The sequence below is a fragment of the Malus sylvestris genome, chromosome 7, assembly GCF_916048215.2.
Source record: "Malus sylvestris chromosome 7, drMalSylv7.2, whole genome shotgun sequence".
In the NCBI taxonomy this organism is placed as follows: domain Eukaryota; kingdom Viridiplantae; phylum Streptophyta; class Magnoliopsida; order Rosales; family Rosaceae; genus Malus; species Malus sylvestris.
The window spans coordinates 28,067,497-28,093,985 of record NC_062266.1 but is presented as its reverse complement, the minus strand read 5'-3'; the positions used below and the strand labels follow the sequence as shown (position 1 = coordinate 28,093,985).

The 26,489-nt window shown below is 41.3% G+C and overlaps 2 protein-coding genes across 12 annotated transcripts; one reads left to right on the top strand and one right to left on the bottom strand.

The window, feature by feature from the left end:
• Nucleotides 1-8,240: 8,240 nt before the first annotated feature.
• LOC126629281 (uncharacterized) lies at nucleotides 8,241-12,043 on the top strand. Of its 6 annotated transcripts, none has more exons than XR_007625702.1 (9): nucleotides 8,241-8,727; nucleotides 9,101-9,277; nucleotides 9,369-9,518; nucleotides 9,847-9,948; nucleotides 10,038-10,108; nucleotides 10,234-10,301; nucleotides 10,615-10,756; nucleotides 10,884-10,971; nucleotides 11,559-11,588. XR_007625702.1 is itself a non-coding variant. In XM_050299263.1 (7 exons), the coding sequence occupies exons 1-7, from the start codon at nucleotides 8,482-8,484 to the stop codon at nucleotides 11,798-11,800; spliced, it is 1,056 nt and encodes a 351-aa protein (XP_050155220.1). In that variant the 5' UTR covers nucleotides 8,241-8,481; the 3' UTR covers nucleotides 11,801-12,043. The 6 variants fall into 6 exon arrangements, 2 of the variants coding, with proteins under 2 accessions (XP_050155220.1, XP_050155221.1); XR_007625704.1 differs by having other exon boundaries at nucleotides 10,639-10,756; nucleotides 11,559-11,577; XR_007625703.1 differs by having other exon boundaries at nucleotides 10,639-10,971; nucleotides 11,559-11,619.
• Nucleotides 12,044-12,357: 314 nt separating this feature from the next.
• LOC126629279 (protein DA1-related 2-like) lies at nucleotides 12,358-16,210 on the bottom strand. Of its 6 annotated transcripts, none has more exons than XM_050299254.1 (12): nucleotides 15,709-16,210; nucleotides 15,392-15,561; nucleotides 14,733-14,820; nucleotides 14,500-14,623; nucleotides 14,244-14,364; nucleotides 14,075-14,158; nucleotides 13,869-13,988; nucleotides 13,526-13,738; nucleotides 13,382-13,444; nucleotides 13,168-13,289; nucleotides 13,010-13,068; nucleotides 12,358-12,895 (listed from the first exon to the last, which is right to left on the bottom strand). In XM_050299254.1, exons 1-12 carry the CDS (start codon nucleotides 15,752-15,754, stop codon nucleotides 12,549-12,551), a joined length of 1,557 nt encoding a protein of 518 aa, XP_050155211.1. In that variant the 5' UTR covers nucleotides 15,755-16,210; the 3' UTR covers nucleotides 12,358-12,548. The 6 variants fall into 6 exon arrangements, with proteins under 6 accessions (XP_050155211.1, XP_050155214.1, XP_050155215.1 ...); XM_050299257.1 differs by having other exon boundaries at nucleotides 15,392-15,558; XM_050299258.1 differs by having other exon boundaries at nucleotides 15,392-15,534.
• Between the last annotated feature and the right edge of the window lie 10,279 nt (nucleotides 16,211-26,489).

Here is a 26,489-nt window from a genome sequence, read left to right as displayed (position 1 = left end):
TTTGTCTCTCAACACATTTTCCAGACCAATCGTTTGCATTCTGCAGATGACTTGTACACTATTCGTCAGAAGCTGGACGAGTCACTACGAGAGTATGCCGGTCGCTTCAGCCATGAGTATTCTCGCTGCGCAAGACCGCCCTCAAGGCCTTCATAGCAACCCTACGTGATTGTTTCTTCAAGTACATGATCAATGCCAACACTTGGAATACTTACTTTAAGGTGATGGCATAAGCTTACAACCACGTCTTCGCCAAAACAAGGACATACCAAGGGAACCCCATATGGTTAACCCCAATTAACAAGTGGGAAGTGGAAGTCAAGTTCTACCAAGTGAGGAGATATTGGCCATTCAGACACCCATTGCATCATCTCCTGCCTCATTTAGCTACTCGTTAAGTCATCAAACGTATATATCTCTTGGTAAGAGGAAAGATTTTTACTCTCAGCAAGCCCATTACAACAAGAGGGATAAAAGTTCGTATCAAGGCAACCAGGGGTGAACGTACCGCCGACTATTATGACTATGGGGCCAAGCCTCACTTTTTCAAAGTGGAGGACTAGGTACTGAAGGAAATGTTATTATAAGAAGGCATACACATTACAAATGTTTTGATTCTCAACCGCTTGAGATCTTTTGTCACATAAGCCATTCAGCAAATATTTAAAGAAGAGAGAATTCAGACAACTTATTCTTAGTCTTTTGCATTCTTAGCACTGGAACACTTGGTCTACACCGACCTACCCTTATACTCCAACTCAGAGCTTCAACGTGCGTACTTTGACACCAAGTATGTGATACTAAGTGCTACAACCAACATGGTTCACATATCAAAAACATGGATCCCTTCATGCATATCAAAACATTCATAAGCATCACTCATATCAATCAACATAAACATTATACATTCCAACACATTCATACATAAACATCATACATTCCAACACATTCATACATAAACATCATACATTCAAACAAATCCATACATAAGCCAACTGTGCTTCGAAATGGTTCAACATACTTTGTGTCTTCGACACTTGCTACAATGTGCCTCGACACCTTGCCCTTATTCTCACCAACCAGGTGATGAAATGTGAAGAAGAAACTCATCTTCATGCCACCAACAAGGTGATGAAATGTACAACCTGTACTCTCCTTCATGCCACCAACCAGGTGATGAAATGTATAACCCGTACTCTAATATCATTTGGCAACTTGCCACTCATGCCACCAACTAGGTGAAGAAGGAACTCATTTTCATGCCACCAACCAGGTGATGAAATGTACAACCCGTACTCTCCTTCATGCTACCAACCAGCTGATGAAATGTACAACTCGTACTCTAATATCATTTGGCAACTTGGCACTCGTGCCACCAACCAGGTGAAGAAGGAACTCATCTTCGTGCCACCAACCAGGTGATGAAATGTAAAACCCGTACTCTCCTTCATGCCACCAACCAGGTGATGAAATGTACAACCCGTACTCTAATGTCATTTGGCAACTTGCCGCTCATGCCACCAACCAGGTGAAAAAGGAACTCATTTTCATGCCACAAACCAGGTGATGACATGTACAACTCGTACTCTCTTTCATGCCACCAACCAGGTGATGAAATGTACAACCAGTACTCTAATATCATTTGCCAACTTGCCACTCATGCCACCAACCAGGTGAAGAAGGAACTCATCTTCATGCCACCAACTAGGTGATGAAATGTACAACCCGTACTCTTCTTCATGCCACCAACCAGGTAATGAAATGTACAACCCGTACTTTAATATCATTTGCCAACTTGCCATTCATGCCACCAACCAGGTGAAGAAGGAACTCATCCTCGTGTCACCAACCAGGTGATGAAATATGATGAAAGGTGATGAAAGAACTCACTTTCATACCACCAACCAGAAGATGAGTGGTACAACTTATACATGTGAACTCCTAACATTCACAAATAATAAAAAACCTTCAAGCTTGACAACTCAACTAGGGGAGCACTTATGCCCAACAAGAGTTATAGTCACCAACAAAGTCTTATTGCAAGCCAACAACTTCAATGCATGGCATATGAAGATCAAACTTTTCAGCCCTCTTGCATCTGCTTCAGACATTTCCCCTCTGTAATAATGCAAACACTACAACTCGTAGAAAGCTTCACACTCTTGATCAAGACAGTGTGAAACAAAACCAATTTATGATGCTAATAAAAGCTTCATCAAATGAGTCCAACCATAATTCTCAAAATCTTCACACACTCTTGATCAAGACAGTGTGAAGCAAAACCAATTTATGGTGCCAACAAGAGTTTCATCAATGGAGGGCAACCACAATTCTCAAAAGCTTCACACACTCTTAATTAAGACAATGTGAAGCAAAACCAATTTATGGTGCCAACAAAAGCTTCATCAAAGGAGTTCAACCACAACTCTCAAAAGCTTCACACACTCTCGATCAAGACAGTGTGAAGCAAAACTAATTTATGGTGTCAACAAAAGCTTCATCAATGGAGGGCAACCACAATTCTCAAAAGCTTCACACACTCTTGATCAAGACAGTGTGAAGCAAAACCAATTTATGGTGCCAACAAGAGCTTCATCAATGAAGGGCAACCACAATTCTCAAAAGCTTTACACTCTCTTGATCAAGACAGTGTGAAGCAAAACCAATTTATGGTGCCAACAAGAGCTTCATCAATGGAGGGCAACCATAATTCTCAAAAGCTTCACACACTCTTGATCAAGACAGTGTGAAGCAAAACAATTTTATGGTGCCAACAAAAGCTTTATCAATGGAAGGTAACTACAATTCTCAAACCTTCGAGGCAAATTCAAGACTGTTCGAAGCAAATTAAATTTATATGGTTCATCCAAACCTTTGACTACTACAAGGTGTGGCTTGCATCACAATCTCTTGCTCAATAGTGTGGAAGAAAAATTTGTATATGTTGTCTCTTCCACATTTTCAAATTTCTAGTTTCCCAAAAAAAAAAAAAAAATTCAACAAAGCTTCATCAATGGAGGACAATTACAAATTCTCAAAAGCTTCACACTATCTTGATCAAGATAGTCTGAAGCAAAATCAATTTATGGTACCCAACAAAAGCTTCAACTCCAAAGTTTCACCTACAAAGCTTCAACTCCAAAGCTTCACCCACAAAAACTTCCCCACCACAAAAACTTCCCCCACCATAAAAGCTTCACCCACCACAAAAGCTTCACCCACAATAACTTCAGCTACAAAAGCTTCCCATACTACAGCTTCCCTCACCACAAAAGCTTCACCCACCACAAAAGCTTCACCTACAAAGTTTCAACACAAAAGCTTCATCTACAAAAGCTTCACACTATCTTGATCAAGATAGTGTGAAGCAAAATCAATTCATGGTACCCAACAAAGCATCAATCTCAAAGCTTCATATATATATATATATATATATATATATATATATATATATATATATATATATATATATATATATTTATTTATTTTTTTTTGGAAATTCAAAAATTCGAAAATTTGAAAATTCAAAAATTCAAAAATTCAAAAATTCGAAAATTCAAAATTAAAAAAAAAAATTGCCTAGGCCTCCTCTTCTTTGGGCCTAACAACTTTCATAACAAATATATGTGAAGGAGTAGTTTTAGCCTACCACTTAGAAAGGAAAATGGTGAAGTTTTGTTACTTTGGAAACTTGGCTACTAGCAAGACACCTCCTTCGTCAACTCTCCCGACCGGAGACTTGGGGGACTCCTACCATATGCTATTGCACCTTGATACTCGGAAGTCTCACGACCACTCAGTGACTTTGATTTTTTCAAGTCTCCAATCGAGAAGTTTTCCTCACTCAGGAAATTAAGGGAGCACTACCTCAACCTACATGCTTCACTCACAAAACTTCAACATACAAGATTCAATAAAATGAAAAATTCAAAGAACTTAGTGAAGAAGGTCTTGGTGTATTTAACACAATACGTTGAAATGAAGCAAAGCTTGTTTATTGATATCTCCGATAAATTACAAATATGTACATATACGTGAATCAAAATAAACAAACAAGAGGGAGCCTTCACAAAGGTTGCTCAGGAGAAGTCTCAGCAGTCGGCAGAGCCCCAAAAAGAGGAGGCACCAGATGGTGATTATTTGGAGCCTCAGTATTAGGCAGAACCCCAGAAAGATGAGGCACCGAAGGTTGATAATTTGGAGCTTCATTACGCGGTACAGCCCCAGAAAACGAAGGCAATAAATGTCTTTGGAACAAACCCACAAACCTTTGATGATCAAGTAAAATCTGACCATCAGATTCCTGCAACTGGTCAAGCTTCATCTTCATATTTGTAGCATAATCATGTGCGAGCTTGTGCAACTGTTTATTCTCATGCTTGAGCCCTCTGATCTCCTGTTTGAGACTTATCACTTCAGTCGCCAATGATTCAACTTGGCGGGTTCGAGCAAATAGGCGTTGGGCCATATTAGACACAGAACCTGCACACTGAACACTGAGAACCAGAGAATCCTTAATAGTTAACTCATCAGACCGTTTGGAAAGTAGTCTGTTATCTTTGGGAGTGAGAAAGTTTTTGACCACCATCGCATCAGTCATATCATTCTTCATCACAGAGTCCTCAACCGTAAGAGGACCAGTAGGGGATAAGAAGGATGAGCGCCATATGTTGTCTTGAGAAGGCATGGTTGCCTTTTCACCAAAGTTCAAGTCAAAGCGACGGTTGGATGGGCCAGACATTCTCAGAAATGATGAAGGAGAAACGAGGTGCAATAAATCTCTGAAGTAAGGGGAAAATTCCTACAAATAATAACTCTCTTAATGTACTTCTTGCACACAATTGGTGCCCTTATAAAAGAAAGGGCAACAGGGCCATTGGTTCAAAAATCGAAGAGGCACCAATCTCCGGATTCCGAAGAGGCACCACTTTCCACACGCAACATTAGTTCCTCGGGTACCACAGATAACTTTGCCAAAGATCTCTGACAAAGTTTAGACACATAAATTTTGAAGGTCCAGCTACCCTACTATTACCCACAAAGATAAAGGAACAGCACCACTGCTTCATAACTAGAAAGTCCCAATGTGTGTCAACCTCCGTGCTCCGTGGCAAGGCAGATTGGCAAAAATGTTCAACCTTTACTCACATTCGAGAAAACACTCCCAACAAGATTGCTTGCTAAAAAATCGAAGAGGCACCGCCCTCCGAATCTAGAGAGCCAGACTCCCAACAGGATTACTTTCTCAAAAATCGAAGAGACACTGCTCTCCGAATCTCAAGAGTCAGACTCCCAACAGGATTGCTTTCTCAAAACATCGAAGAGGCACCATTATCTGAATCTCGAGAGCCAGATCCCCGACATGATTGCTTGTTCGAAAACCGAAGAGGCACCGCTCTCCGAACTTCGAGAGCCAGATTTCCTTGGATAAAGCTTGTCAGCAATCTTCATACGCAACATCAACTTTCCAGATACCACATACCACTTTTTCAAAGTACTCTAACAAAGTTAAAACACGTGAAGCTTGCAGCTCCCATTACATTGCTATGACCAAGAAGGGTAAAGGAATAGCACTACTACTTGTTGTTAGGGAAACTCTTATATATGTCGACCTCCATCTTCCACAGCCAGGCAGACCTGCAAATAAAAAAAAAATGCTCAACTTTTTTTCACATCCGAGAGGGCATTCTCAGCAGAGTCTTTCGAAATACTCAGCTTCTTTTCCTCCCGATAATACATCTGCAAACAAGCCACACCAAAGCAAGAGTATCTCATATCATCAGGGTTAAAAGCAAGAGTATCCCATATCATGTTTTTTTCCTGTCTTTTCCTTTGGCCTTGTTCTTACCTGCAAGACAATGAGAAAGAAAGCAATCAGTCAGCACTTGGAATCAAGCTTCCAGTCAGAAACTGACTGCTTGGAACCCCTTACCTGATTACTTACCTGACATTGCTCTCAAGTATTCATCTTCAACATCTTATGCTTTCAGAAAAGATACCACATCTGCCTGAGGAACAGATAGGGCAAGTGAGAAGGATACAAGGAAGCATGTGAAGACAAGCGTAACAGAACACGTGCCGATACATCCACTACTTTGTCAACAGCAAAAGCCCGTATCATCAGTGTCAAACGTACTCTAAATTTGATGGACTTGTTTTGACTCTCAAATTCTTAAGTCGGCCTTATACTATGAAGGAAACCAGAAAACCCTCCAGCCCATTTCAAGAATAAGCCTGTGGAAAATTGCTTTTTCAAAAGCAAAAGTATCTCATATCATCTCTTCTCCATTTGCTTCTCCTCATCCTTGGTGTTGTTTACGACACAAAGAGAAGGAGAACAATCAACCGGAAGCCAAAGTCGAACCTCCAATCCAAGTTGCTTGCTTGGAAGTCTGATTGCTTACCTTGTTTGGTACCTCCTTCAGCAAATCTCCTAGCTCGGCGACTTGGGGGACTCTTACTATAGGGTTTATATCGCACTTGACCAAGCCCGAAACTACAAGTAAGCTTCAAGTGAAATTGATACATTACCTTGTGCATCTTTATCGGTTAAAGATACCACCCATGGATGGAGGAAAAGTACTTCCAGAAAAGATGTCACATCTACATATGAGACAGATAAGGCAAGTGAAAATGATACCACACTTCGGTACTTAGAAGTTTCGTGATTACTCAATAGCTTGGATCTTGCAAGTCCCCAACCGAGGAGCTTCCCTTACTCGGGAACTTAGGGGAGCACTGTTTGTACCATACTTGACCAATCCCGAAACTACTGAGCACCGGTCAACGTTGTACCATCAAGGACCCAGAAGAGTTTTCCTCCAATTAGGAGGCCAATTACAGCGCGACACGTGTCGACATCAGAAGCCAATCATAGCGCGACACGTGTCAACATCAGAAACTAATTATAACACGACACGTGTCAATGTCAGAATAAAACTACAAACTCTCTTCTATAAATAGAGATCATTCTCTCACAATATTTCCTAATGTCATTTGTACTAAATCATTCACTTGTACTCACTAAAGGAGAGCTTGAACATATGTACTTGTGTAAACCCTTCACAATTAATAAGAACTCCTCTACTCCGTGGACATAGCCAATATGGGTGAACTACGTACATTTTGTGTTTGCTTCCTTGTCTCTATCCATTTACATACTTATCCACACTAGTGAGCAGAGAAATCTAGCGAATGTCACAAACTTAACACTTTCTGTTGTATCAAAGTCCTCACTGATTTTGTGCATCAACAAATGTATTTTCCATTTCCTAGAAAAAGTCATGAGAAAATGAGGATAAAAAATGCTAAATAGTCGATGGGTGTAAATTGATTTTGCGAAACTGTTGGTCCGTAGTTCAAAAATAAAAAAGAAGAAAAGAGACAAAAAAAATTATGAATAGTTAGTCTTTCAAAGTCCTACGTGGCAGCCAGGTAGTGAGGAAAATGCAGTAAACCGACTTATTACAACAGAACTGGATCCCTTCCGGATCTAAAATATCTGAGTCTAAGGATCAAATGATATGGGCCATTGAAATTTGATCTAATGGCTACAAACAAGGAGTCCTTTTAACAGTTATAATAATTGTAGCCGTTGAATCAAATTTCAATTGCCCAGATCATTTGATCATTGGGCTCAGTTCCTTTGAGTTCGGAGGGATCCGGTTCCTATTATAACAACGTTAACCTTGTCAACTGTCACCAAAGTATTTAGGAGGCATATTGTCTACCTCCTAGTTATGGTGCCCTTCCATGCCCTCCTATTTTGTGCGGTCTCGGTTAAGCCACGTAAACATTTTATATTAATTTTTTAATTGAGATAATAAGACAAAAAATAATAAAAATATAAAATATTAACATGACTTAACTGTGATCGCATAAATAAGAATGCATTGAAAGACACCATAACTAGGAGGGAAGACAATTCGCCTCCAAGTATTTATCTATGAAAGTACGCCTGCAAACTTGAAGCTGCGAGCGCAAAGCATATTCGAAAGCCAAAATAATCGGCAAATCAGATATTCCGCGACAGCAATAATTGTCTGCATCCAGTTTTATTGTAACACGACCCACACCGTGGACGTTCCACTTATTGACGTTTACCTATCAACGTCCTTTTTCAGTAGTGAATAGAAAACCGACACTTGTCTATGCTAGAATAGGACTTACCGCACTGGAGCCACAACTGCCGTCTTAAGTGACGACGACGCAAAACCCTAATCTTTCTTAAAACGCACCGTTGCCCCGAAGCGATCCAAACGACGTCGCCTCGTACATTCTTCTCTACCTTCCTGCGTTCAAATTAGGCAGAGAGAGCATACGAGAGGAAGGAGCTCCACAGCAGAAGCACAGAACAGCGTCGGGGTTCCTGCAATTTCTAATCTTTAGGGTTTTTCACAACGTTCAATTTCTCTCAGGCTTGGGCAATTGGGGGTGAGGTTTCTTCGTGGCGAAGTTAGGGGATTCTAGGGCAACCCAGAAATGCAGACGGAGGCGAGAGTTGGGGTGGTGGTGGAAGGAGGGCAGAGATCTCTGAATACCGGCCATGGAGGCGTGGCCGTTGAAGGTGGAGTGAGGACGCTCGCGCAGTCGCTGCCGCAGAAACAGCCGAAGCCGCTGCACCAGTCTCAGATCGGTGCGGTGTCACAGTTTCTCGCCGGAGGTGTCGCCGGCTCTCTCAGTAAGACTTGCACGGCACCTCTCGCTCGCCTCACTATTCTCTTTCAGGTGGGTCTTTTTCCTTTCTTTTCTTCTTCTTTAATGTTTGGTTTTGCAAGCTGATTGGTGAGTTTTTGTTTAATTTATAGACTTGTGATATATTATTTTGGTCTATGGTGTGTTCTGTTTAATGAAATTTGGTTAAAAAAATGAACTTTGAATTAAAGTCGGAGTTTTCGAGTTACTGATCAATGGAAGATTGGGTTTTTTTATGCTTTAGTGAACAACGGGTCATGCTTGGTTTTAGTTCTAATGAAAATTTGGGTAAAAATTTGAACTTTGAAATGTCGGAGTTTTCGGGTTACTGAACAAGTACAGATTGGGTTTTGTTATGATTACTGAACGACGGAGCTGCTTTGTTGATATCATGCTATCATTTTAGGTGCAAGGTATGCACTCGGATGTTGTGACGATGCGAAAAGCTAGCATATGGCGTGAGGCCTCCAGAATTGCTAGTGAAGAAGGTTTTAGAGCTTTCTGGAAAGGAAATTTGGTGACAATTGCTCATCGTCTTCCTTATTCTTCGGTCAATTTCTATTCATACGAGCAATATAAAAAGGTTGGTAAAAACGCTTGGTTCATATTACCTTCATACAGTTCAATTGTTCAAGTAAGTTATTTTGTCATTGCTTGATGTTTATGTGGTACAGTTTTTACAAAAAGTTCCAGGACTGGAAAATCATAGGGACAACTTGAGTACAGACCTTTGCGTGCATTTTGTGGGTGGAGGATTGGCGGGAATAACAGCCGCATCAGTTACATATCCTTTGGATCTTGTAAGGACGCGCCTTGCAGCTCAGGTAAGACCATATTGGCATGTTTGGAAAGAAACTGCTTTCTTTTACTAGATTTTATTTACTGATTTGTTAAGTTGAACCATTGATTGACATTTTTGGGAATGCTTGCCGTGTTTTGTCATTGGTAATTGGCGTATGCTTTTCTTTAACACTTCCCCAGAAGTTACAGTCTAGTTGTATATTGAATCAATACCTACAGGGGAATGTGTTCAACTGTACGCTGAACCATTTCATCCTTTTTGGATTACTGTTTGTTAGTCTATGATTGAATTTAAGCTCTCTGCTTTTTCATGTGCATTTTGCTCCATATTCATTAGTTGGAAATTTGCAGACAAATGTGATGTACTACAAAGGAATTTGGCATACGCTGCGAACTATTACCCGGGATGAGGGTATTTTGGGTCTCTATAAGGGACTCGGAGCAACCCTCTTGGTATGCTCATATTATTTTCTTTTAACTTCATTTATGCCTATGATCCTCTTTTGGTGTTTATTCTGACTTCTCTATTGTCTGTAATGCAGGGTGTTGGGCCCAATATAGCTATCAGTTTTTCAGTGTATGAGACCTTGAGAGCTTCTTGGCAATCACATAGGTGGGTTTCTTTATCAATCGAGTCTGTAGTTTTTTGGTCTTATATTACAACTACCTTTGCATGCATGCTTTCTTTAGGCTTAACACTATAATGCTAATTTGCTAATTTTGTTATCTTCACTTCAGGCCCGAGGATTCTACTGTGTTGGTTAGTCTTGCTTGTGGGAGCCTTTCAGGAATTGCATCATCAACAGGTGAGTGATCTTACACTTTCTATTTTCTCTTGAAAAGTGATTCTATATAGTTTTTTTGTGTCAGATATTCTAGGTGGTTGTTCTTCATGGAAGTCATAGTTTGTAATTAATGCACATTTTCCTTTCACTATTTACTACTTCGATAATGATTTCTGTTACATATTTTATTATGTAATTTTGGTGAAATACCCCAAATCTAATCTGATGCATTGAAATCTAATTACAACAGACTGTTACGGTTAACAATGTGGTTGAAATAATTTGGTTTGTTTAATTAGAAATGTCAATAATACATAAAAGTTAATGTACATAGATGTTTTCTATGCTTTGGATGCAGAGAAAACAGGTTGTGGTGCAGGCTCTGCACCAAGTCTCTAACCAGACTGATCTCTAGAGCCAGAAACCTGACTGGAATGGTTTTTTTAATTTGGTATCTGGAGAATCTTACTATCTTAGTAAGGAAGCTGACAAGAAATCTTCTGTGCTCCATCATTCATCTAACTTAATTTTTTCTTATGATAAAGATCTTGTTTTGATTAACATCATCTTTCCCACGTTTCTTCGGTGACTTGTCTCCCAAAGGTTTGCAGTCGGTTCTATTATAGGGTGGAATTGCTCTCAGGTGAACCTATATCTTCAGTTATCAAATGTGAGAGGTGTCCTCTTTGAGGTATGCTTCTCACTTAGGCTTCCTCTTTCCAATGGCTTCATAGTTATTGTGATCCTTCATGCCCTCACCAGTGCATGAGGGGATGTCCTTGGGGTGTTGCCTTCACTTGGATCATAATCTTCAAATATACTTTCCTTTATTTAAGGCTGACTGTCTTCCATTATGTCATAAAATGCAAGTGTTGGAATTCAAAATCATTTGCTGACTGACCTGTAGAATATTTGAACACCTCATTATCATGCCCGAAAAAACTAAAATTCGTTAAACCTGCACTGGATTGTCATGCTGCATAGTGGTGGTAGTTGAACAGCCAATATTACTCAATCTGTCTGGGAGTGATTGCATAGTGCTAGTAGTCTGCTCATATGTTTTAGGTTTATTTTCATTGCTTTGATCTCTGTTGTGCCTTTTTTCTCGTCTTGACTTGTCATGTGTTACTGTCGATGCATTGTTATAATTGATTTGTTAACGGTTCGATATCTGATTTCATGACCTTGGAAAATCTAGTCTTGCAACAGTATTATAGTATGATGGTATGCAACAATGGTGTCCCGCTCTTTTCATTTTATTCTCATTGTATTATGCAGCAACCTTTCCATTGGATCTTGTGAGGCGGCGGAAGCAGCTGGAAGGCGCTGGTGGCCGAGCCCGGGTCTACACAACAGGCCTTTTTGGCACATTTAAGCACATCTTCAAAACAGAAGGGTTGCGTGGCTTCTATAGAGGAATCCTACCAGAATACTACAAGGTGGTACCCGGTGTTGGTATCTGTTTCATGACGTACGAGACGTTGAAGATGCTTTTAGCAGACGTCAGTGCTGCTATATAGTTTGACTAGATACTCATCTTTCCGAAAGCGATGCTGTAGGAGGGGCGTGAACGACGCTGTTATAACAAAATCTCATGGTGGCTAGTTTTCCGATGCTGCCGCGAGGAACAGATTTTTCCATGTATAGATTGACGATCCTATATCTCTCACATTTAGAATTTGTATGCGAAGCAACTCTCTTGCAGTTACCAGAAATATTCAATCCTATTTCAGAAATCTTCAATTTATGGGACGTTTCCTGCAGCTGTAATTCATTCACCACCTAATCACACTTATAACGCGAGTTTCTCAGCGTAACTGTCACGGTTATATCGTCATTCATCTATATTATTAGACTCAAATCACTAACATTACTTAGTAGTGTGACCGTCACCTTGAAAAACTAATCCGTCTCCAGAAATATGCTCATCTTTCACAAGAATTTTTCTATACATTGGGGAATCGCTCATGTGCCCTGCAGCTTGCTCTCATACGAAGAAATCTGTCACAAAACCTCTCTCAGAAAATTCCATAACGCAAACTCCCTTAAAATTTATAGAACAAAAGAATCACTCATCTCAAAGAAAAGAAATTCATTAATATTTATTTGTTATTTATTAATATTTGATTGGAAGAGTGACAATTTGAGCTTGTATGCTTCTGGGACGAGCTCAATCCGTGATTAGGGTTGAGCGAACTAATATATCTTCACTTCAATGGCCGTATAAAGGCAAAGACATCAGTGAAACAGCAACATTATTTTTCGTCGTTACAATGGGAAGTTTCCAGTGAGGCGAATGTGATCCAATGTACGACGCAAACCATACTTGTTGGCAGCTGCATTGGCTGTTCGAAACCCTCCTCCGTATGCAGGTGAAGAATCGTTGGCGATTTGGTGCATGAAAAACTCCCCTAGTTTGTGTTCAACTTTCGATTTTCCACCTTTTTTCGATGAAAACGTGGAAGAGGATGAGGAAGAGGAAGCTGAGGATGTAGATGTAGATGTAGATGAAGACGGCATGTTTTTTAATTCCGGCATTACTTCTGACTCAAGCCACATGTATGAAAGCACCTGGCAGATGCCTTCCTCTACCTCGGGATTAAGGTTCCGGTAGCCTGCATTGTCAAATTAAACAAGAAATTGAGTCCAATAAAAAAGGCGGGCGAGGTTCAGGGCTTAGGGTTTCGGGTTTAGGTTTGTGTGAGGAGAGCTTTGGAACTACATGCTACCTTTGAGGCGTAACCAGCCGTGCATCAATTCATGGGCAAGAATGGCACCTGTTAGTAACCTGCATCCAACATGAATATTGAAAACGATCAGATGAACTTTGAGTAGTGCTAGTCTTCTACAAGTAATTTTTTTAGTTGAAAGAACCGACTAGCATTACCTTGGGAGGCCATAGAGAACAAGAATGGCGGTAACTTCGCATTTTCGAGTCAATTTCTGAGGTTGTGTTCTCATCCCGGTAAATGGATTTTTTTGCCCCCCGATTCTCGGCCTTTTGAGGATCTGATTAGAAAATTCGTTGAGGTCAGCTTCACGAATCATTTCAATTTTAAGAAAGAAGGAAAGAGAATTAGTAGAATCGTCTAAATTCGTACACTGGTGACAGTCTGCTCTTCCGAAAGGCATAAACCTCTAGTCTCGGGCATGTGGTGGAGGCCCTGCAAAGAACCAGTTATGAATTAGAAGAATTCCTCAAGCCGAAAAAACTCAAACAACAGAGCCAGGGATTTCGACATTACACTCTTTTCGCCTACAATAGCTTCGTTAAGTGCTTGTCTTTCGACAAGAAGCATGGGTATTTGCTGATCCAGTTGCATGTTCATCCCTTCATAATAGTCTCGTATAGTGTGATACAGCGTCTGACAGTCATCGGTGTCCATGATAGCAGATTCCATGCACTCGAAGCATATACTCCGCCCGTCACCCAGTGAAACGTACCTTGCATCCCAAGACTTCAAATGGAAGAAAAAGAAGAAGACAGAAAATTTTGATTTAGCACTCGTGATGTTGCATTTTCAAGAAATACTTGGAGGGATAACTAGTTTTCGAGGATAAAATTTTCTTGCTAGTTTAGATTAGTACCTCTAAGCGTTCGCAACTGCAGCAACGAGATGTGTTATCATGTTCATGTGCTGGACAGTACTTTTGTGACCAAAACGGATGGCATCTGTACTCGATCAAACCAGCTCGATTTGTTGGAATCTGAAAATTTTCAAAGCAAAGAATTGTTTATGTCGAAGTAGGTTACAATAACATTTCTATTTATATAGAAAATAGACTTTTCTTACAAATTGATGGCAAACTTCACACTTGGGGTGAGCCAGATCTTTAAAGCAGGACTTGTGATATGGATCCCTCCCTGACAAAGAAAACTTTGATCAAGAGAAAACATCGGTAAGAACTAGACCGTAGCGAAAAAAAGAACACAGTCGTTCGAGTCCAAGGAAGAGAAGCTACCTCATTCTCAACAATTGGGTGGCCGCAAGAACGGCAACAGAAGCACTGGGGATGAAAAAAAGTCCCCATGCAACCCAGGTAGTTGCCATAGCCTATTTCGCGTTTACAACCGCCACATATTCTGCTAATCAGACACAGAAAGCACAAGATTAGTAGCAGCTACTTTCAAGCTTCATTAACACAGCAATTTGGTATGCAAACAAACATTGAACAAGCTGAAGTTCCTAAGCTACGTGAAACCCAAAAAAAATGTTACCTTTGTTGTGCACAGGGATAATACTGTGGATGAGCTGGGGCATATGGAGGATGCAAAGGTGGATTCAGACCTTCCTGAAGTGACCTAGCAATCTCTTCATCTTTTTCTGTCTGCCATCTGTGTCCTGGAAATTGAAAATTTTAAATCCTCAATAACGACATTATGAAAACACGCGCGCACGCACATACAGAGGGTTGTACTCAGAGTTCGGATCTTGAAGAAAGGAAGCCTACCACTTGGTTTTTTCAAATCTTCAGCCAGAGACACTGCAATTGCATGGTCTAACTCCTCTTTGTCCTTCTGTGCTCTAGAGTTGTCATCCTGATCACGAAAAGACAACGAAACTAATTTAGAAATGCACCCCAATGGTTCCAGTAGTATACTCGGATTCTCACTTGTCGTTGTAGTTTTCCTTGTTGCACTTTCGTTCTTATAGTTTCATACGTTAGCACCATTTAGTCCAATTCATCAAATAATCCTTCCAACTTCGATGATTTTTTGAATGAGAATATGTGCACAAAAAATTGATGGAAAAATCGACTCAGTTGACGGATTCGACCAAAGTGAAAAACATAACGAAAATGTTACAAAAATAACCTACATATGGATGAAAGTGAAAATCCGATTAAAGATATAAGCACTCAAAATCAACTGGGAGTTTTTAAAACCCCATATCTTGCAATCTCAAGAAAAGTAAATATTCTTAGCATCCACCCATTTCAGATTGAATCCCTTGTACTGCAAGCAAAGGGCATATTTTGCAGCCGAAAATCGAAAACAAAAATATGCCATAAATTTTATAATCCAAACAAGAACAATACTAACATATATGAACAATCCGAATTTAAGAAAACGTGATCAGAAAAAATAGGAGAGGGATTGGTGTTCAAACCAAGGATCGAGGTGGCGCCTGCCATAACATGTTTTCGTCACCAATAAGCTGCGGATTCCGGCTACTACCAGCGGCGGCTTCTCGACGACTAGGCCCACTCCTGAAAAGTTTACTGAGCCATTTCATAAAGCGCGACTTCCTCTCTGTGTTCGAAGAAACAAAATCCCCTGCTTACCACAAATATTTCAACATCTCCCAACTATAAAAACAAAGTCCTCTGTTCCAACAATACAAGGAAACAGATCCCCAGATAATCAACGATTGAAAAAATTAAAGTTGAATATATATACATATACGTGTATATATATATGTTATACCATAAATACAAGGGTGAGAAAGCTGGTTGACACCTGAAGGAGCCATTGAATATTGAGCTTCTTACGTATAGGAAGAGACTAAGAGGACTTCGCCGGAATCACGAAGAACCTTGAAAGGGACGGTTACAGAGAGACAGAGGGAGAGAGAGATTACGTGACAGACGGCTCGAAAGAAAAGAGGGAGGAGAACAAGGCACCAGGCATCGTCAAAATTAAAAGGCCGAGAGAGAAAGAGAGAAAGATGGCAAGAGAATCTCCGGGAGAGAAAGAAAGTGATTTTAGAATGTAGACAGAGAGACGCAGAGAAAGGCTCAGATTCTTGGCTTCCAAAGCAATGAAATTCAATTCATTTCTCTCAAAACTCCAACTAAAAGAAAACTCAACTTCATATATTTGTATATGCACATGCAAATATACGTATTAGTCCTTCTACACGAAGGGTTAACTGTAGTTCTGTTTATCCATGACATGTTAACAAATGAAAGGTCAGAGTATCAACAATATCGGCACTTTCTCCCTTCAACTTCCGGTCTGAAATAAGTTCTCTCTTTTCTTTAGCAGCTATGGCAAGAAGTTCTTTACTGTAGTTGTCTCATCCCAACGTGATTCAAGTTGATTTTCTCTAAAGGCGTATTACATGTACCTATCAACACTACAATTTTAGTGTATGACATATTAATAGGGAAATGTTATTAGCACTCCAAAAATCTCATTCTACATTCCTCACAAGTGTATTTTTCTTTCCAAATATAAAAAGTTTGGAGGGTAGAATGAGATTTTTAGGGTGCGTTTGTTGTACCGGACTATCTCGGATTGGACTAGCTTCAGGGACTAAGCAGGACTGGCTTAGATTAGACTAAGCTAGACTAACTTAGTAAAGCGTTTGGTGCAGTGTCGGACTAAAATGCTGGACAATAACAAATATATTTTTAATTCATATTTTATTAATATTTTATATTATTTAATACATATTTAGTAATATTTTATTACTACCACTATCTTTTTTTTCATTCTAGAAACCATCCATCCCCATTTCTTTCCAAGTTTGCTCCGTCCATCTCCCTCTGTTTCTTCCTCTTTCTTCTTCGCCCTTCCCTCTCTCTCTTCATTTCCATCTTTTTCTTCCTATTTCTCTCTGCTCATCTCCCTCTGTTTCTTCCTCTTTCTTCTTCGCCCCTCCCTCTCTCTCTTCATTTCCATCTTTTTCTTCCTATTTCTCTCTGCTCATCTCCCTCTTTTCTTCCTAATTTTTTTGGGACCCAATTGGCAAATCAGAACCCATTCAGAGTCTGGGTCATCTGGGTATTCATGGGTCTGCTTCTCCAGCGTCAATAGCAAAGTTCTGCGATCAGGGAGTCTGGACTAGGTGGAGTGTGAGCACAGATGCTGAGCGTTTCAGACGCACAACGATTTTGTATTTTTTTTTTCGTTTTTTTGTTCTAAATTTTGGATTTGGATCTAGTTTTGAAAATGGAAATATTGCAGAAATTTTTGCCTTTTGTTTCCAATTTTGTGGGATCTAGGTTTGAAAATGGTAGATGATAGGGACAACGATGAGGGTGCAGGGCAAGGATGACGATGATGGAAGACGCAGAGATGAGGACGATGAGGGAAGACGCCGAAAATCTCTCGTGTTTTCTCTGGCTTACGAGTCCGCCCAAAATTGGGGATCCTCGTTAAGAACGGCTAAGGAGGTCTTTAATCCGAGCGAATCCCTGCTAAGCTCATTAAAGCTAATCCTGGTGCACACCAAACAAAGGACTATAGTCTAGTCCAGTCCAGTCCTTCTTAATCCTGTCAAACAAACGGGCCCTTAGAGTGCTAATAACAATTCCTTATTAATATTGTCTGTTAGTTTCATAAAAAGTTTAGGAGAAGAGTGATTACTCTCTCACCAACATCTGGGCATTACCCATAACCTCAACACTATATTGTCTATTATTAATATTATAACACGTAAATTCATATTATCACATAAACCGTAACGGACCGTTATACTCAAATATCGTCTTTTATTGGGGCCGAGTGGGTTGAGGTTGTGTTTGGAGAAGAGGAAAATGTTGGCATTATATCCATTAATCAGCCTATATAAAAGGGATTTGTATCCTCTCCTGAGCCCAAGGAGAAGATCCTCCTGACTAAGACACGTGAGCCGTTGGATTATCCAACGGCTACAAACAGAATGTCTCTTTAAAGTTATAATAATTATAGTCGTTGGATGAAAATCCAATGGCTCACGTGTCTTGTTTAGGAGGATCCTCTCATTGGGCTCAGGAAAGGAACCAAAATCCATATAAAAGCACCCATGGGCCGACAGAAATAGGGACTAAGGTGGTCCCATAATCACTCAAGTTCAAAAATATACATGTGAAGGTTTTCTGAAGATTTTTCGAATGTTTAGTTCGAGTCCTTTTTGAACTTACCAAATGTTTGATGAATGCATGCCAAGCATATATTGACATGTTGCGTTGATAACACTCGACAAATTTCTTCTATATTATTCATCAGATTGCTTCGACATATGCTGATATCTGTTGACATGTACACAACAAGGTCACCGGGTGAATAAACTGTTTTTTTTTTTGGCGTACTTCGCTCTCTGTTCTTATCTAAAAAACTTGTATTAACACTGATACCCCAAAATTCAAATCCGCCTTTAAAATCTATTAAGATTTAACATTCTTTCTAATGGTGGTCCATTTAACATAGCAGGTTTTTATTCTCCCTTTTTCCCTCTTTTTCCCCCACTTTTTTCCCAATTGGTTCGTCAAATACAAATATGTTAATTTTGTGAACACGGAAAATTCCTGAAACGAAAGAGACAAGAACAACATGCACAAACAAATATTTGTATTTGATGATTTTGGGTTACAATATCTCTCTATTTTGATCTTCTGATTCGATCTCCGTAAGGTGTGTATTTGTGGATGTGTGATTGATCCAAGTGTCGTCGAGGCTTGATCTTGGATGAACGTTCTTTAAGGGCCGTGGGCTTGATCTTTGAAAGTGGATTTGAGCGGATCTTCAAGGAGCCGTTGGAGCTTGATCTTGAGGATGAGTGTTTCTTCAAGGGCCGTTTGAGGCTTGAATAATGGTGATGAGCAGATCTTCAAGGGCTTTTGGGCTTGATCTTGAAGAACAGTGATGAACGGATCTTCAAGGGTTTTTGGGCTTGATCTTGAAGGTGGATTTGATCCAAGGGCCGTCGGGGCTTGATCTTGAATTGGTGGATGATTGTTGATCCAAAGGGCCGTTGGGGCTTGATCTTAGGATGAACGATGAACGAAGAACGAAGAACACTCTCTTCAAGGGCCGTCGGGGCTTGATCTTGAATTGGTGGATGATTGTTGATCCAAATGGCCGTTGGGACTTGATCTTAGGATGAACGATGAACGAAGAACGAAGAGCGAAGAGAGCTTTCTTGATTCTTCGGGAACCTGGATGCTTGAGAGCTTCGGAGTTTCAGAGCTTCAGAGCTTTAAGAATTTTGCCTAATGATTTTGGTCCCCCCCTAAATGAATGAATTAGCCTTCTATTTATAGAAATTTCCAAGGCCTAATTTTGAATATAATATTCCAGATGAAATAAGTCGTTTCTGCCAGGTGTTGACACGTGTCCTGTTTGATGACTTTTCTAACTCATTTCAATTTTTCGTCGAGTCATACGCTACGTGTAAAATTTATGTAATACATGAGCATTGAAACTTTGATTTATCGATCAACATTTATTTACCTAAATTTCGATGTCTACAAATGCCCCCACTTCAAGGCGCGTCGTATACATGTGCCGTTGAGGCTTGATTTTGAATTGGGCTGGAGATTTCTTAATGTAGATGTCGATCCGAGGGCCATCGAGGCTTGATTTTGAATTGGGCTGGAGATTTCTTCAAGGGCCGTTGAGGCTTGATCTTGAATTGGGCTTGAGATTTCTTCAAGGGCCGTTTGAGGCTTGTTCTTGAACTTTTGTTTGAAATTTCTTCAAGGGCCGTCGAGGCTTGATCTTGAAGGTTTGAAATTGGACCACAGGGAGCTTCATGTGGTAGATGATCTTTGGCTTTGGTAGTGGATGAATCGGCACGTATTTGTTTTTGCGCTTTGTTAACTTTCCACAGCTTTGATCTTGAACTGGGTTTTGATTCAAGAGTGGTAGACACTTGATCTTGAATCGGACTTGTGATTTCCTCAAGGGCCGTCGAGGCTTGATCTTGAATCTGGCTGGAAGCTTCTTCAAGGGCCGTTAAGACTTGATTCTTGAAGGTTGACTCGAACACATGGCAAGCAGGCACGAGGTGAAGGTGACGACTTGTTGCTTTGTTCAATCTTTCTAATTCACACCTGAGCAGTTTGGTCAACGGTATGATCTTCAAGATTGATGGGCTCTTCTTCCAGTTGGTGACTTGATCTTTAAGGATTTGATTCAAGGGTGGTGAAACGGCACATGCAGCCCACAACGCCTAGCAAGTCGACCCAAGAATTTGAGGGTCAAAACGAGTTCACCGTCCAGAGTGATTGCAACCCTGATGATATGAGATACTTTTGATTTTGAAGAAATAGCGGATGAATCAACATGAATCAGCACGTGCTTTGTCTCCACATGGTTCAAGGTATCATTTTCATTTCCTTTATCTGTTCCTCAGGCAGATGTGGCATCTTCATAAGTTCTTCATCTCATACTCATTCCGCTGAGTTGACTGTGCAGGCTGCATTCTTCTCTGCTTGTTTCTTCTGCACGTTGTCTCCACGTGCTGCAAGGTATCATTTTCACTTGCCTTATCTGTTCTTCAGGCAGATGTGGCAGCTTCTTTGGAAGTACAGCAGCAGTGGGAGACGAGTACTCGAGAGTAGTGCTAGGTAGGCAATCAGGGAAGGGTTCCAAGCAGTCAGTTCCTTACCCGAGTTTGAGTGAAGGTTCCGGCATATTGTTTTCTTTATCCTTGTCTTTGTAGGTAAGAACAAGGACAAAAGAAATGATAGGGAAAAAGCATGATATGAGATACTCTTGCTTTATACCCTGGTGATATGAGATACTTTTGCTTTGGAGTCATTTGCTTGCAAAGGTGCCCCAAGGAATAAGGAACACTGAGTGACTTGAAAGGCTTCGTTGGGAAAGCATTTTTTGGAGATGAAGAAAGGTTCTGTATGTCTGCCTTGCTATGGAAGGTGAAGGTGGACAGTTATAGGAAGTTCTTTAATACCTGTAGAGGTACTATTCTTTCACTCGTGTCGGCAACTATTGAGTGATTGATCAGTATGGCTTCACGCGTTTTTCTTCTTCATCAGAAGTCTTCGACAAATTGTCCGTAATTTCCGCCAAGCTGAGTGTGCATGTGACAGGTGTTGACGCGGTTGAAACAGACTGGCGCCTCTTCGATATCTGGGATTGGCGCTTCGACAAATTACCCGTGATTTCCGCAAAGCTGAGTTTGCGTGTGATGGGTGCTGATGCGTCTGGAAAAGCAAGATGCCTCTCCGATTTTTTGAGCTTGCCTCTTCGATTTTTGAATTGGCCTCTTCGATTTCTGAGCTCCGTTGAGTGCAGAGGTTACATGTGACAAGTGCGGACAAGTCTGGAAAGGAAGATTGGCCCGTGGTTTCCGAGCAAGCCTAGCTTTTGAGAAAGCTAGCACCTCTTCGATTTTTTGAATTGGCCTCTTCGAATTCTGAGCTCGCCTCTTCGATCTCTGAAATCTCGTCAAGTGCTGATTTTTATAGAGGCACGCAATTCGTTTCAAAGCACACTTGAATTTTCGCTTGTAGAAACTCCATTCTTGCACTTCTAAGATCTTGATTTGTCCGGTCTCTTCTTTCTTTCAACACTTTTGAAAAAAATGTATGGCCCCTCCGACCATCGTCTTGACTTGAACCTTGGTGAAGAGGCAGTCCCGCCTTCTCCAGACAACATATGGCGCCCATCCTTCATATCCCATACTGGTCCTCTTACCGTTAGGGATTCGGTGATGAAGAATGATATGACTGCTGCGGTGGTGGCCAGGAACCTTGTCACTCCCAAAGATAACAAACTACTTTCCAAACGGTCTGATGAGTTGGCTGTTAAGGATTCTCCGGCTCTCAGTGTGCAGTGTGCAAGTTCTGTGTCTAATATGGTCCAACGTCTATTTGCTCGAACCCGTCAAGTTGAATCATTAGCGGCTGAAGTGATGAATCTCAAACAGGAGATTATAGGGCTTAAGCATGAGAACAAATAGTTACACAGACTCGCGCATAACTATGCTACAAACATGAAGAGGAAGATTGACCAGATGCAAGAATCTGATGGTCAGATTTTACTTGATCATCAGAGGTTTGTGGGTTTGTTCCAACAGCATTTGTCTTCGTCTTCTGGGGCTGTACCGCGTAATGAAGCTCCAAATGATCAACATCCGGCTCCTCTTCTTCCCGGAGTTCCGCCGAGTGATAAGGCGCCATCTGATCAATGAAGGCCCCCTTATATTTGCTACTTGCACATTTGTAAATTTTTTTTTTTTTTTTGCATGTAGAATGCAATTTTATGTAATCTTTCCAGAGAAATAAATAAAATAGATTTTATTTCTCTCAATGTTTTTTTTTTTTGCTATATACATACATATATATATATATATATATATATATTTTCACGTGGACTGATCCACCATTCCAAAACCCTTTCCCTTTTTTTGTATGGTGCTAGCCACCAAGAATCCATTTACTCCTTTTTATATATATATATTTTTTGTTTCTTCTTTTCTGCTTTCGATAGTGCTCACACCTACCACATCAAATTTTTTTATTATATTTTGTTCTTTGCTTTCGGTGGCTGGACACCATTTGAAAACCATTTCACAACTTTTCATTTTTTTACGAACATATTTTCTTTTCTTTTTTTTAGAATGGTGCCCATAATTTTTTTATTATATTTTTTTTATATAAATTTGGATGACGGGTTGAGGAATTTGCAGGGATGAAGCCGAGCTTCGGAGCACCGATGTTCAGAACAATCCCAGGCCCCAAACTCTGCTTTGCGACCCGACCCATCTCTCCGACATGCACTCTACCCAGATCTCCACCTCCGCTGTCGATGTTACCGCCTCTCCATTGCCTATGCGGTTGGCCACATTGCCGTTGGCAGCCTTTCCGCTGGCAGTGGCATTGCGTCGCAGCTTCATAAGCCGAAGGCAAGTGTTGTGGCAAGCATCAATGACGTAGCGCAGGAACTCATGAGCGTCCTCCTGTCAACCGCCCCGAAAGTGTTTGGCAAAAATCCCAAGACAGTTCTATATCTTCTGCGGCGCATCCAGACTGAGATCCAGACTCAGCAAGCGCACTATTCGCTTCTCCAGAATGCAAAAGGGACAGTCGCGCTTCCGCTCCACATCCGAAGAGTCACAGAGAGAGGTGTGGAGTTTGCGGAGGCAGAAATTGGCGAGATGAGGGGTGTAGGTGAGGCATTGGAGGACGCTGTTGAGGTGGCAAGAGTTGCCGAGGTTGCGTAACCCTAGAGGCGACAGGCCATTCTTGCGCTTCTGACTCAGTAGACTCGGCTGCCAACTCATCTGCAATTGGAATTGCAGGCCCATCAACGACGAAGACGACCATCGCAAGACGACACCGTTCCGATGATGATGCACCACCACCACCCCAACGGCATATCTCTTCCCCACTCCAATCTCCTCTCTGATCCTCTACCAGCTGTCTCTTCTGGCGGAAAAAAATCGAATTAAAGAAAAACGAAAATACCAACAGAAAAACAGAATTAAATATTAAATTGTTTTTCTTTTAGGATTGAATAAGGTAAGAGAGAGAGAGAGATGTGAAGAAGAAGAAGGAGAATGAGACGAAGCAGGAAAAGCCCTCCAACCTCTTTACCTACCAAACCCCAAAAATCCTCCCAACTTGTCTGATTTTTCGAGGGTTCATCTCTGTCTTTCCCTCTTCCTTTTTTTTTTTTTTTTTTTTTTTTAATCAAATTTTGAGAATGCTCCTGAGAAATCCACGGCTGATTGCAACAAGAACAAAAATGTTCTGCTTGAAGAGCAAGGATTATGACCCCCAAGTGATGGATCCTGATCGAAATCAAATTTATGACTGTTCCCAACTTACCCACCAGTAATCTACATGTCTCAGCATTGGATTCATTAATTGTTGCAAATGAGAAAAGGCAACTCTCACACATTCCATGAACATCTACAAGCTTATTATGAGCACAGCAAAGAACTAACGAAGAAATCTCTGACTTTCGTCTTGTTTTCACCGCCTGGCTCAACTCCTTCGAGAAGAGCTTGCTCTGGTTGGGGGGAATTCAAGCCGTCAATGGTGCTGCAGATGGTGGACAGCTCGATTGAGGACTTGATGGCGGAGCAGGCGACGGAGATGGATGTGGTGAAGAGCGAGACGAGTGAAGATGGGCTTTGAGAGCCGGGCCCGGATTTGTAATTGGTGGACAAAGAAGGAGATGGGCCTGGATTTGGTCTATGGTTTTGAAGGGCCTGGGCTGCATCTAATGGCATCAACCGGTTCTGGGCTCCTGGGCCTGTGCTCGATGACGAACCTGTTGTTCGTCTGCGTGTCCTTCTGCTGCTGGGCCGAGACATACATATATATGTTTCCTTTTTTTCTTATTTCCTTTTGTTTTTTTTTTTTTTTTTTTTTTTGTAAATACATAATAACATATGTATTCTTTTTTTTTCTCTATATTTTGTATAATAAAATTGACTCTCAATAGTCGAATGTTTAATAAAACTTTTTTTATTTTTTTATTTTTTTATTTTTTATTATTATTTTGATGTGGACTGAACTCAAAGTTTTGAATATTCAAGCTGCCTACGTACCCCTTTAAAGAAGAGATCAAGTCGTAACGTAGTTCAAATACATACATTTTTTTTTTGGTATTTTCTTTTTGTGCCGTTTGCAATTTTAACTCATGCAGGCAAGGAATGTTAGTGTCGTTTGCAGTTTCAACTCGTGCAGACAAGGAGCATTTGGTGCCGTGTTGCAGTTTCAGCTCGTGCAGGCAAGGAACATTGGTGTTGCCTTTTATGCTCGTGCAGACCAGAAGCGTTTGGTGCCGTGTTGCAGTTTCAGCTCGTGCAGGCAAGGAGCATTGGTGTTGCCTTTTATGCTTATGCAGACCAGGAGCGTTGGTTCGTGCAGTTTAGGCTCGTGCGAACAAGGAGCTATTGTGGTTCGTCAAGCGATCCGGGAGAGTTGTTCCGCGCAATCTTCATAGCAATGAGCCTTGACTGAGTAGTTGAAGAAGTCTTCTGGGAAAATGTCACACATCGTGATGGGTATGGATGCTCTTTGTGTCAAAGTTTCATTATCTCCAACATTTTCACATTGTTCTGGAGGTTGGCGAAAGCTGCTTTGCCCCCTTTCTGATTGGTGCACTTGTGGAGGAGACGTATGCTTCTTGTGCAATTTCTTAGGAGTGACTTGAGTTCATCCTTCAACTTTGTTTGTCTTGGAGGATGCCCCCGAAGGTTGAGGTAAAACTTTGAGTAGGAAGAGCCAGAAGTGATGGTGGTATAGTTTGACTTCACCACATCGTCAAGATCTAGCTCGATGATTCCTTTCTGAGCCAGCTTCATGATGAGATCTTTCAGCACGAAGCACTTTTTTGTCGGATGACTGATGAAGCGGTGGAATTTACAGTACCTTGGACTGTCGGTGCGATTCATCTCTTCTGGCCGTCTGCACACAGGTAAGCCGATCACCTTCTTTTCCAGCAAGTCTTCTAACATGGCAACCACATCAAAGTCGGGGAATGGATAAGTTTTCTCCTCAAGCTCCTTCAAAGTGCGTCTACGCATCTCTTGATCACGAAAGGCTTCGGCTTGAATCGCCTTGCCTCGTGTAGGGATTTTGACGGGAGTTGTGTTGACTGTCATTGCTTCCTTGGTGGATTTCCCCGTAACCTTCTCCACCTTTGTCTCAAGAACTTTGTCGTTCTTGTAGTCGGCGATCGGTTCCTTCTTCCCATGATGGGCGATGCTCAACTCCATGCATGGGCACGGGTGGCCAATTCCTCGAATGTCCGTGGTTTAATTCCTTGAAGGATGTATTGCAAACCCCATTGCATGCCTTGGATGCACATCTCGATTGAAGAGGTTTTCGAGAGCCTGTTTTTACAATCGAGGCTTAGAGTGCGCCATCTGTTGATGTAGTCAATGACTAGCTCGTCCTTCCACTGCTTTATGCTCATCAGTTCTAGCATGCTCACAGTGCGGCGGGTGCTGTAGAAGCGGTTGAGGAATTCCCGCTCCAATTGCTCCCAGCTGTTGATGGACTCAGGCTCTAGGTCCGTGTACCACTCAAAGGCGTTTCCTTTCAGCGAGCGCACAAACTGCTTGGCGAGGTAGTCCCCTTCGGTCTCTGCGTTGTTGCAAGTTTCAACAAAATGGGCAATGTGCTGTTTCGGGTTTCCCTTTCCATCGAATTGCATGAACTTTGGCGGTTGATAACCCATCGGCATCCTTAAGGCATCAATCTTCTTTGAATACGGCTTCGAGTACAACCCGGAGGTATTTGAGCTCCCTTCGTACTGTGCCTTGATGGTGTTGGTGATCATCTCTTGCAGCTGCTGGATAGAAAGAGATCACATGAGTGCCGCTGCTTGGTCTGGCTCCGGCTTCACATCGATTCTCTCCACCGTAGGCTCATCTTCTGGGTCGGGTTTCTTGCCGTCCTGTGCCTCCAATCGGTTGACTAGTGCTACAATTTGCAAGTCTTTTTCTTCCACAGTTCGGGTTAGCTTTGCAATTGCTTCATTCATTTGAGCCAATTGCTCTTCGATGGAGGTAACGCCGA

Coding starts and splice junctions, on each gene's coding strand:
- LOC126629281 (XM_050299263.1), top strand. CDS start 8,482: ATGCAGACGGAGGCGAGAGTTGGGGTGGTGGTGGAAGGAGGGCAGAGA. Junction 9,519..9,846: donor GGACGCGCCTTGCAGCTCAG/GTAAGACCATAT, acceptor GGAAATTTGCAG/ACAAATGTGATGTACTACAA. Junction 10,109..10,233: donor GCTTCTTGGCAATCACATAG/GTGGGTTTCTTT, acceptor TCTTCACTTCAG/GCCCGAGGATTCTACTGTGT.
- LOC126629279 (XM_050299254.1), bottom strand. CDS start 15,754: ATGGCTCCTTCAGGTGTCAACCAGCTTTCTCACCCTTGTATTTATG. Junction 14,159..14,243: donor ACCCAATTGTTGAGAATGAG/GTAGCTTCTCTT, acceptor TCTTGATCAAAG/TTTTCTTTGTCAGGGAGGGA. Junction 12,896..13,009: donor CGGCTGGTTACGCCTCAAAG/GTAGCATGTAGT, acceptor TTGACAATGCAG/GCTACCGGAACCTTAATCCC.